This window comes from Leptonychotes weddellii, chromosome 6, assembly GCF_054177405.1.
Source record: "Leptonychotes weddellii isolate Sample4059 chromosome 6, ASM5417740v2, whole genome shotgun sequence".
NCBI classification, from domain to species: Eukaryota; Metazoa; Chordata; class Mammalia; order Carnivora; family Phocidae; genus Leptonychotes; species Leptonychotes weddellii.
Genome location: NC_138374.1, coordinates 116,486,554 through 116,498,667, shown reverse-complemented (window position 1 = coordinate 116,498,667; position 12,114 = coordinate 116,486,554). Strand labels below are relative to the sequence as shown.

General features: G+C 48.9%; 1 protein-coding gene across 1 annotated transcript in view; it reads left to right on the top strand.

Moving 5' to 3' along the window:
• The window catches only part of PM20D1 (peptidase M20 domain containing 1), a 24,925-nt gene that overhangs the window by 2,579 nt on the left and 10,232 nt on the right, over positions 1–12,114 (top strand). Inside the window, exons 2-10 of the mRNA XM_081825118.1 lie at positions 1,670–1,756; positions 3,241–3,473; positions 4,334–4,420; positions 5,505–5,638; positions 5,933–6,052; positions 6,739–6,814; positions 7,188–7,249; positions 7,494–7,572; positions 9,463–9,534. Of these exons, the coding sequence (XP_081681244.1) occupies positions 1,670–1,756; positions 3,241–3,473; positions 4,334–4,420; positions 5,505–5,638; positions 5,933–6,052; positions 6,739–6,814; positions 7,188–7,249; positions 7,494–7,572; positions 9,463–9,534 (950 nt within the window). The remainder of the gene's footprint in view (positions 1–1,669; positions 1,757–3,240; positions 3,474–4,333; positions 4,421–5,504; positions 5,639–5,932; positions 6,053–6,738; positions 6,815–7,187; positions 7,250–7,493; positions 7,573–9,462; positions 9,535–12,114) is intronic.

The window sequence follows — 12,114 nt, the reverse complement described above, 5'->3', positions numbered from 1 at the left end:
TTCCTTTATTTCTGGATAGGTAGTACATTCACATAGTTAAAACAAAACCCAAAATAGTGAAAGAGTCTGCGGGGGGGGGGGGGGGGCGGGGGTATAGGTCCCACCCTGCCTTGGTGGCCCCATTCCCCACCAACCACCACCACTTTCTCACCCCCCACAAATACACAGAGGTAGCTACTTGTATTAGCTTCCTTTGTATCCTTCTGGAGATCTTCTGGGTAAATCCAAGCAACTATGAATATAGCCAATAAACCATTATATTTTTTTTAAAGATTTATTTATTTGTCAGAGAGAGAGAAAGGAGAGAGAGCACAAGCAGAGAGAGCGGCAGGCGGAGGGGGAAGCAGGCTCCCCGCCCAGCAAGGAGCCCAGTGCAGGACTCAATCCTAAAACCCTGGGATCATGACCTGAGCCAAAGGCAGACGCTTAACTCTGACTGAGCCACCCAGGCGTCCCACAAATAGACCCTTTTTTTTTTTTTTTTAAGATTTTATTTATTTATTTGACAGAGAGAGAGAGAGCAGGAACACAAGCAGGCGGAGTGGGAGAGGGAGAAGCAGGCTTCCCGCGGAGCAGAGAGCCCGATGGGGGCTCAATCCCAGGACCCTGGGATCATGACCTGAGCCAAAGGCAGACGCTTAACCACTGAACCACCCAGGCACCCCACAAATAGACCTTTTTAAAGCCAGCATTAATTCAGCCCTTAACAGCACGTTAGGCACAGTTCTGAGCTCTCTACAGTGTTAACTTGGTCCTCACAACAGCCCCAGATGTAGGTCTTAATGCCCAACAGAAAGAAAATAAAACAGGCAAAAAGATTAAGGAGCTTGCTTGAGTGGCTGAGCCTGGCAGTTCACAGCAGAGGAAATGCAAATGGCCATATGAAGAGACGCTCAGCTGCCTTAGAGGTCAGGGAACTGAAAATGCAAACACCAACAGCATCTCATTTTTTTATCCACCCACAGGGCAAACTTTGCAAAAGGTGGGTAACTCTCAGCGTGTGGAGGTGTGTTCTGGCACTCACATGCCCTGCTGGTGGGAACATGAATTGCTCCAAACTTTTGGGAAAACAATTTGGCAGAATTTATTGGTGTTCAATGATGTACCATATCTTTATCCATTCATATATTGATGGACACTCCGTTTGTTTTTCTTATACTGGCTATTGTAAATAATGCTATCGTGAACATAGGACTTTATTTTAAGAACCATATTAGGCTCAGTCAGTTAAGTGTCTGTCTTCGGCTCAGGTCATGATCCCGGGGTCCTAGGATCGAGCCCCACATTGGGCTCCCTGCGGAGTTGCTTGGAGTCTTCTCCCTCTCCCTCTGCCCCTCCTCCGCTGGTTCTCTCTCTCTCTCTCTCTCTCTCTCGTCAAATAAATTTTAAAAAAAGAAGAACCATATTAGTCTAAACAAACCTGAAAGACCTGAGCTTAAATCCCAGTTCTGCTGCTTATTTCAGGACAGTCCTGAGCAGCACACTTAACCGCTCTAAACTTGTTTTCCCACCTTCAAATTAGAGAAAATAGCAGTGCCTACCTCATAGGATTGTTCTGCCCTCCACAATAAGATCCTGAATTTGAAAGAACTCTCTGTGCACAGAGGGCTGTGGGAAAACCAATGGTTGTTATCATCTGTAATCTCACATCTCTATACGCCCCTGACAGGTGCCATCCGGATTCCAACAGTGTCTTTCAGCCCCGAGAACGTTAATGCAACAGCCCTGGCTGAGTTTGGAGAATACATTCGTACAGGTCAGCCACAAGCTGGCGTTGGGGGGCGGGGGGGCGGGGGGGCGGGGGAGGTAGAGCATAGCCCTGCAGACACAGTTCTTTTACAAGGAGATGAAGAAGCTTTTGTTACTGACCAGAGGACAGTCAAATCGCTGTGGGCCTATTTTGAGTTTTCACACAGTGGGGAGGAATAGAAGCTCCCCAGGAGTCAGAATGGAGGCAGAGTAGAGACTAGATTTATTGGACCTTTGAAAAACTAAAGCACGTAGCTGTTGGGTTGGAGTTTGAACTCTCCCGACCTTTGCCCTAGATATGTAACAGTCAATAAATAAGATAGAATCAAAAGGTAGGATGAGGAAAGGAAATAAAAGGCACAGCATAAGGAATATAGTCAGTGATATTCTAATAGCCATGTATCAGGACAGATGGTAGCTCCGCGTGTGGTGAAGACAGCATCATATATAAACCTGTCAAATCAGTAAGTTGTATACCGAAAACTAAGGGAACATTTGTGTCAACTATACTCAAATTAAAAAAGAAAAAAAAGGTAGGACTAGGAATTCCTTCTTCCCATCCAAGTTTCCAGAACTATACCCCATGCTCCTCCCAACTACCTCCGTACACACACCTACACACCTATGTACACACTCCACCCACCCAGGTCTTTCCCCAGATTCTTTACTGACCCGTTTCTGAGCTTCAAGGCCATCAGCAACTATGAGCTGCCATATCAGCCCCTCACCCCCACGTGACCCGAAGAAGGGATGGGTCAGGAAGAAAAAGGAGACTTGGGACTCCCTAGTCCTCATATGAAAAGCTCATGGAGAGTAGTGAAGCCCTCTTCCTAAATCAAAGAAAAAACACCCCCTCCAAAGTTGTCAGGGCTGGGAGGAGCTGACCTAGGTACAGCAAGTAGCCCCCTCTCTAACACTGTCTGTAACCTGAGTGACCCTGAGAACATCCACACCTGCACGCAGAAGTGTGGCCTTGTGCTAGACAGGGCAATCTTCTCTCCATATGACACACACAGTAGGAATATTATTTTATATTATTTTTCAAGTAAAAAAAGGTCTTTCTCTCTCTCTCTCTTTTTTTTTTAATATAAGGGTCATGTTTGGTTCCAAGTAATTTGGCTATTGGGGACTACTATATTTAAAATTTAACACACTCCTCGTCGGTATAGCCTGGTAGCATATACTAGTGATAACTTATTACAGGTCAGACCAAGCCAGATCTTGATCTATCAGCTGTCACCATGATGGAATCTTGATGTGCCCATTATTACATAGTAGTAGCACATTAAAATATGAGGAAGAGGAATTTTAGAGATTGTCCAGGCAAATCAGGAATCACACTGTCTTTGTTCCAGAAGGCTTCCTGTAGGACGCTGCATGCTTTCAAAAAGGGGTACAGGGGTAAACATTTTCTATTAAATGGTAGGAAAACCAAAGGAAATTGTTAAATCTGGCTTTCTCTCTCCCTGCTTTTCATCCCTTTGTCCCTAGTTTTTCCGACAGTTTTCAAAACCAGCTTTATCCGGCATGAAGTCATAGGAGAGTACAGCCACCTGCTCACTGTCCGAGGCTCAGACCCTAGCTTGCAGCCCTACATGCTAATGGCGCACAGTGACGTGGTGCCCGCCCCTGACGAAGGCTGGGAGGTGCCCCCGTTCTCTGGCTTGGAGCGTGATGGCTTCATCCATGGCCGAGGCACACTGGACAACAAGAACTCTCTGATGGTCTGAAATGCTTTGTTCCCTCTGCCCGGGGGCCCTAAAGAGTCACCCAGGATGAGGATCCTCAGCTGACCCCCCAGGAGATGGGGGGTTATGGTAGAAAGAACCTTGGCTCCAGGAGCCCTGGGTTCCAGCCATCACTTGGTCACTGTCCTTTTCTGGGTCTTGATTTCTCAGCTGTGAAACAAGGACTAGAGTAGATGATCTCCAGAGACCCTTTCAGCTCTGCACTGATACATTTATGCTTTTCTCCAGCTGGTAAAGGAGCTAAGCTTCCTCACCTCCCATCCCCCCAGGGCCACTTGAATTTGTTCTCTTTTTTTTTTTCTCTTTTTTCTTTTTTTTTTTTTTTAAAGATTTTACTTATTTATTTGAGACAGAGAGAATGAGAGACAGAGAGCATGAGAGGGAGGAGGGTCAGAGGGAGAAGCAGACTCCCTGCCAAGCAGGGAGCCCGATGCGGGACTCGATCCCGGGACTCCAGGATCATGACCTGAGCCGAAGGCAGTCGCTTAACCAACTGAGCCACCCAGGCGCCCTGAATTTGTTCTCTTTAAAGAGAGTCTCCAGGGGTGCCTGGGTGGCTCCATCATTAAGCATCTGCCTTCGGCTCAGGTCATGATCCCAGGGTCCTGGGATCGAGCCCCGCATCGGGCTCCCTGCTCTGCGGGAAGCCTGCTTCTCCCTCTCCCGCTCCCCTGCTTGTGTTCCTGCTCTCGCTGTCTCTCTCTGTCAAATAAATAAATTCTTTTTAAAAAAAAAATAAATAGAGTGTCCGATGCTAGCCCCACCAGCCCTAATGCAGGCAGCTGACTGTCACTGATGCCCTGATTCTCCCTCTTCCCTTCTGCTTCTTCCCCCAGGCAATCCTGCAGGCCCTGGAGCTCCTGCTGAACAGAAACTACATCCCCCGAAGATCTTTCTTTATTGCTCTGGGCCATGATGAAGAGGTAGAGCCTCCTCCCCCTATAAACCATCTCTAGGACCTCTGTTTGGGGGCACGGGGGGAAGTTTCACTCTAGCCCAATTTGCTCCCCAGCTGCAGGGTCTCCAGAATATGGTGTGGGAGGTTGCCAACTCTTGGGTATCTATGTGCCAGAACTATCTAAGGCCCTGGACCAAAATGCAGATTCCCGGACCCTGTGCCATAGATTTGAATTTGTTTTTAAAAGGTTTTATTTTTTAGAGCAGTTTTAGGTTCACAGCAAAATTGAGAAGGTGTAGAGACTTCCCTTACACCCACACCACACATGCACAACCTTCCCCATTATCAGCATCCCCAGCAGGGGGGTATTTGTTATAACTGATGAACCTACATTGATACATCATAATTACCCAAAGCCCTAGTTTACATTAGGGTTTACTCTTGGCATCCATTCTATGGGCTTGGTCAATTGTATAGTGACAGGGGTCCACCATTATAGTTTCACACAGTAGTTTCACTGCCCTAAAAGTCCTCTGTGCTCCACCTATTCATCCCTCTCTCCCTCCCCCAACCCCTGGAAACCATGGATTCTTTTTTTACTGTCTCCATAGTTTTGCCTTTTGCAGAATATCATATAGTTGGACTCATCCAGTATATAGCCTTTTCAGATCGGCTTCTTTCATTTAGTGATAGGCATAGATCTGAATTTTTTAACAAACTCCCTGGTCATATCTGAAGCAGGTAGGTGTTGCATCAATGACACTTTGAGAAATATGGGTGTGATGGAAAGAGAACCAACAGGGAGCAAGGAATCAGTGTTTTATTTCCAGTGATGTCACCTACTTTGACCCTGGGCCAGTCACTTCATTCCATGGGTCCCAGTCTCTTCATCTGTAAAATGAGGGCGGTTTGGCTCTCCAGCTGTGACATTCCAGGGTCCTGCGAAGCAGGATTGTCTAGGCCCCTTGCCCTCCCCCCCCCCCCCCCCCCCCCCCAGGAAGGAGGCTGAGCAGGGAGGTTCTGGAGCCCCCAGCTATGTTGAATGGGTCTCCGTTCGCTATTGGAGGTCTGGCTGAGAAGGACTGTGGCCATGGGTTTAATGTCTGCAGGTGTCAGGGCAGAATGGGGCTCAGAAGATCTCAGCCCTGCTACAGGCAAGGGATATCAAACTAGCCTTCATTGTGGACGAGGGAAACTTCATCTTGGATGGTTTCATTCCCCACCTCAAGAAGCCCTTTGCCATGTGAGTAAAGTACCCCACCCCCTACCTTGGAAGGTGTTCTCACCCCATGTCAGATGACCCCAGCGTGGTGTCTGTAAGCCATACTGAGGCAACTCTTTATTTTACTCCCCTGGCCCTGAATGTCAACCAGGTTTGGGCTCCCCTTTCCCTTTCTCCTCTAGTGTCAATTTTTTTTAAGCAGCATGAAGCCAATCTCCTAGACAACCAGACCACTGTGCAGGCAGACTTCTGGGCCCTTGGGACAATTCAAGGTGGGAGGAAGTCAGGAGGGCCCTCTCTGATCCTCTCCGACAGGATTGCAGTCTCAGAGAAGGGTTCGATTAACCTCAGGCTGGAAGTAAACATGACTCCAGGCCACTCCTCAGCTCCCCCAAAGGAGACAAGCATCGGCATCCTCGCAGCCGCCGTCAGCCGGTAAGCAACACGGGCCCCGCTCCCTTGCCAGACTCGGGATGGAAGACCTGGTACTTTCCCACTTTGAGTTTGAAGGGGCTAAGCTTCCTGCCCTGAAGCTGAGCTGAGAAGCCACGATGGGGGCCGCGGGGAGGACAGAGCCACCAGGCAGGGATTAGAGGTCAGAGAAGGATCTACCCTTATTGCAAGCAAGAGCTGACCCATAAAAGCTAGGTGAGGACATAAGGGCTGCAGGCTGTGGGTGAGCACAGAAGGGTCTGTCACAGCAAAGCTTCCCTCCAGCTGGCTTTTCTTAGCAAAGTGGGAAGAAGTATATTAATTCAGTTAAAGACGTAACTGATTACCAATGCTTAAGGCTTTGTGCCAGGGGTCGGCATACAGCAGTGGAAAGAAACAGACAGTCCCTTTCCTCAAGGAACTCACAGTTAGCCACAGAGACTGATAATTCTGCTACAGTGTGGTAAGTGACATGAGAGTCGGGGTACCTGCTTGGACTTGGTAGACAGGGACAGCTTCTGCTGATGGACTAGAGGTGGTCCCGCTTGTGCGTTGAGGTCTCCAAACAGGTGGATCGGACACCTCCTGGCCAGACCTGTTGAAAAATTCTGTCTCCCTCCTTCTTCCCTTCAGATCGCTGATCTTTAATGGGGGTTGGGGAAGTCTTGAGAACTCCATTTCTCTTCCAGCCTGGAGCAGACACCAATGCCGAACATGTTTGGAAGCGGCCCATTGAAAATGACGTTGCAGGAACTGGCACATGAGGTGGGAAAAGGCATCTCCCGTACTGGTCGTCTGTGGCAGAGGAAGAAAGGGTGGCAGAAAAGTAGCTTCCAGAGTAGTAGAGGGGCCCACTGCTGACCAGTGCTGTGCACATGCTCACCTATTTTCAGCCAGAGGCTGAGCCGAGGCGCAAGGATCTGACTTCTTCCCAGGGGTGTTGGTGCTTCTCTGAGACCCTAAGACCTGACACACCCAGGCACTCTTTGGGAGCTGGTTCCCACTCATCCTCACTCAAGGCTACCACTGAGGGCCCTCAAGGCAGATCTAAAGCAGGGAGAGACCCAGGCCTCGGTTATAGTGACCCTGTTATGCTGACCCCTCTGAAATCCTGCTGATCTCATTCTTTCCCTTTCAGTTCTCCTTCCCTGCCAATATTATCTTGAGCAACCTGTGGCTATTTGGGCCGCTTGTAAGCAGGTAAAGTTTTACCTTTCCTTCTTCTCATCCTCCAACCCAAACCTACCCAGTCCCCTCTCCTTGGCTTAACGGGGCCTGACTAATCATCCCTTTGCCACCAGATGCTACATCTAATTCATATAGAGGATGTCCCTCCTACTCTTAAAGATCTCCAAGATTCAGGAAAGTGGGTGATCTTCCAACCCGTTCTTTCTCCACGTTGGACAGTTCTTCCTAATGTCTGACCTTCATCCTTTTGCTTTAGGTTAATGGAGAGGAATTACATAACCAATGCGCTGGTCAGGACCACCACGGCACTCACCATGTTCAATGCAGGAGTCAAGGTAACATCTCCTGGATCCTCCTCTACACCTTTTCCTCACTGTCCACCCACCTCTCCATCCTTTGGCTTTATCTCCCGGCCCCTTCTTCCTTCTCTGAATTCAATTTGAATAATAGGAAGGCCCAGTGCTGAACTGTTCAGTGATACCAGTTGGGTAATCCTCAAGAGCAAGTGTTCTAACTGAGGTCTACAAACCCTCTGAAACTGCTGGTCAGATTTTGTATATGTGTATTTTAGGAGGTGTCCATGGCCCCTCTCAGTTTTCTTGGGTCTGTACCCCTTCAAAAAAAACAACCCTGATACTGGTATGAAGGGGAGTTATTTGGGAGTTAATTTTTCTGAACAATACTCATTCAACATGTTAAATATTTACCTGGCATTTGGTCAGGTAGACTAAAGGTTCTAACTTTTCTATCATCAAGGATCTTTTGGTTATTCTTCACCATACTTTGGAAGATTGATCCACCTAACAAATTTAATGAATGATTAATGTATTTTCCCCTCGTGCTACCCTGAGTCAAAAGAGAGAAACTCGCCCACCATTTATAAAGTCTATAATAACATTTGTGATATATACAACACCTAAAGGCATATATCAGTCATTTCCCAAAACACATTAAATACTGGGTAATCTGAACAGACATCAATTCTATATGAAGTTCACTTGTAGAAATAAATTTCGAGTGAATTATTACTTTGATAGATTTTTCTTCTCCAAGAACTACTTTTTGGCAGATTGGTCTACTTCCAGTTGGATTGGCCATGAAGGGGCATCTCTGTTTACAGGAACAAGGCACAGCCACCCTGGGTAGCCTGGGCCTAGGCCTTTCTGAAATCTTGAGAGAAGTGAGACTGGTCCAGTGACTACCAGTATCACCAGCACTACTTCAGGGAACGCCATGCACCTAGCTTACTGGGTGGCCTTGTGGAGCTCTGGTCACTTGGAGCGCAGGTTGAGTACAATGAATGGCACCTCAGTTAACCCCAGCATCACTGACAGGAGTGTCCAGTATGTCCGCCGGGCCCGAGCTGTCTTCACCAGCTGCCTAGAATGTTCCCCGAAATAAGAATACCGTGTCCTTGCATGTGAATGCCATTTTATCTGTCCAGAATACTGTCACATTTGTCACTCCACTTGATGCTGCTCACAGCCCTCCTGGTACCATCACCCCAATTGCCAGTCGGGAAACAGAGTCACAAACAGGTTATAATTATGCAAAATCCCACAGCTAATTTGTAACAGCCCAGCCCTCCTGCCCCTGCTCTGGTGCTTTTTTGCACCAAACCAGCACAAAGAAAGAGTCAGAGTCAGGGAGTCTGTTCTCTCACGGCCTCTAAGGAAAAAATCCACTCAGAGCCTAACTCTTGTCTCCAGTTAGTCTTGGGTTCTTCCTGGGCGGGCAGAGAATGGAGTCAAATTTTGCAATTAGACGTGGGAAATCACCATCCTCGCCCCCTTCGGGGATCAAGCACAGCGTGATGGGGGCCTGCAGTGGCTCAGGGTGCCCTGTCCTGAGTGAGCACTAAAGGCAGCAGGGATGGCCTGGGCGCCCCGGGAAGAGAGCGCACGCGGAAGACCGCCCGGGACACTGCATGGGGTCAGGAGAGAGAGGTCTGCGTGGTCCCGGAGAAATCAGTCTCGCTCTGAGCAGCTCTCTGTGACCCCGTCCACGACTAAGAAGCATGGAAGTCTGGCCTAGTGTAGAGACACCTCTCTAGCTCTGAACATAACCACCTGTCAAGGGCCGCAGGAAGACAAGGGGCCCACCGAAAATGGAGCCCTGTGCCTTTCAATCAAATCGGCTTCCTCTTTCTCTACTGGTGGTCATTGGCCTTACCTGGGGTGGGGAGCACATGTGGCTCAGGCCAAGGTTTGTGGTTCTCTCTCCAGGTGAATGTCATCCCCCCGGTGGCCCAGGCCATAATCAACATCCGGATTCACCCTGCGCAGACTGTCCAGGAGGTGCGTGACTTCCGTTCCCAGCCACGGGTTCACTATCGGGGATGGGTGATGCTCAGGATCTGGGTGTAGCTGCCATCCCAGGGCTGGCCAGCCACCATTTTTCAACCAACATTGGTTGGTTCATTCAACAGCATTTGTTCAACCTTCTTCGGAGGTTTCCAGGAAGCTGGCTAGGATAGGAGACTTCTGGTTCGTGGGAACTTTGAGTCTGATAAATGATAATAATAGTAGCAGACACATCCCACAGGCTCGCTTGATGTGTGGCACTGTTCTAAGGTATATGCATGCTCGTTTAATGCCCACGACCGCCCTATGATCGTCCTTATTTAACAGGGAAACTGAGGCACAGATCAAAAAAGCAGGTAAGTGACATGCCCAAGATGACACATCTAACAGTCTAGCTCCAGAACCACCACACCCTCAGACCACGATCAACATGATTCAGGATGAACAAACTGCCGAAGGACCAGTGCAGAGAAGGGGACTGTCACTGCCTTTGAGGATCCAGAAAGTGCTTTCTGACCACTAGAAATTTGAGCTGTGATGTAAAGGACAAACAGGACTTTGCTAGAAGCCAGGCATTCAGAGTCAGGCTAAAGTAAAGTAAGGCTAAAGAGGAGGACAGACCAGGCGGAAGTGGCAGGCAGTGAAAATGGAGTTGGAGCATGGGGCTCAGGGCCTTGCGTGCCCTGGACAGAGGGAACCATGAGAGGTCTTCGAACGGGGTGGTGATGTCCTCAGATGTGCTTCTGGGGAGATGGTGCTGGTGGCAATGCAGAGGAGGTGCCAACGTAGGAAGAGACAGTTGGGAAGCTGTGATAGCCTCTCAGGCAGCAGAGCGAGCGGAGGTGATGGGGTGGAGAAGGCACGTGCCAGGGTAGGAGACATGGGTTCAGCAGAATGTCGTGTGTCATGGGTAAGGGGAGACAGAAAGGCGGGGGACGGCTCCAAGGGTTTTAACCTGCATAGTTGGCCAGGTGCTGAAGCCTTTAACCAAGATGAAGAGTTCAGGAAGTAGAGCACGTTCATAGAGAAGTATAATGGTTGAGAAGTTTGAGACGCTTATACGTTATAAATAGGCAATTATAAATACCTCGGGTCTGGAGAGAGAATGAACTAGAGATACAGGCTGGAGTGTTATTAACATAAATGAAACCTCTAGAGTCAATAAAATCCCACAGGAAGGATGTATAAAATTAGAAGTAAAGAGGATCGTGGACAGCCTGGCAGTGGCCTGCTACAAACATCAATTTTAAAAATGATTAAAATCAGTGCGTAATTGCAAGCTGTGATGACAGAGAGGGACCAGGTGCTAGTGGAGGACATAACAGGGAACCAGACCTCGTGTAGGGTCAGGCAAAACTTCCCCGGGGAAGTGACATGTGAGCCGAAAGATACATGCTTGAGTAGCCATTGTGCAGAATGTTTGGCATCTGCAGGAAAGGCTAGCTTATTTAAACAGCAGGTTGAGCTAAAAAAGAGTTCAAAAGGCAAATCTAATCCTTCAAAAAATGATCTCAAGAGGCAACCCAACAACTATGGAATGACTAGTACATTCCAGAATTAAGCAGGGTTAAGGGCAGGTGGTGTTCCCTGAGTGTCTGGTGCAGATCCTCAAGGGTCAGCCACACTTAGACTTCTGTGGTCCTTTCTCCCTAAGTTCTTCACCCTGGAGGGTTTTGTTTCTCCTCACACAAGGTGGGAGGCACACCCCTCACTGCAGGGGGGCGGGGGGATGGATTGATGGCCAGCCCAGCGTCACCCAGCATTCGGGGGAAGCTGGGACCAGTGTGAGTCCTGGGCTCTGCTGCTTTTCATCGAGTGCCAACCTTTGTCCTCTCCCTGGAGGATCACGGGGCCAGGAAATCACCGAATTCCCCCCATTGAACTTCTTTCTACCAGTTTTTTTCCAGTCTCATTCCAACTCCATGCCCTTTCCAAGGGCTGTTTTCCACCAGCTGGGGCTTTCATCTCCCCAGCTTCTGGCACTCTTCCCTCCTCTCTGGTCCCCCACCAGAGTGGCCTTCCTTCCCAGTCTACTCATGAAATCCCTGGGCCCATCCCGCCTGCCTGCCCAGTGAGGAATGGAAAGCCTCCAGCATCTGAAAGCCCTCAGCACCCTTTTGTTCTGGTCCCTCCCTTCCCCCTGTGCCCCCTTTCCATGCATCGGGTCCCATCCTCAGACACTGCTGGTCTGAAGGCCAAGGGTACAGGGCCTTGGGCTTGATCCAGCAGGAGCATGAACAGTTCCCAGAACCCTCTTCCTCCATCTCTAACTGGTGTCTCCCATGTCGTGGGTGTAGAGAAGTCTGCAGCACCTTTGTGTGAGGAACAGTCTTCAGAAATGTCATAGGCTACCCTGTAGAAGGTTTGTTCTGAATGGGCCTCAAAGAGTAAAAATAAGGTCACTGGGAGATGTTTCAGGAAGCCCCCACTTGAAGGAGAGTTGGGGAATATGGCACCTTGGATGGTAATGAGCTTCTCAAGGGGTGAATGATGGCCACCTCTCTAGAGTGAGGTACAGAAGATTCCTTCCTTTCTTCATTCATTGCTTCCCCAAGTGTTTACTGAGTGGCTACT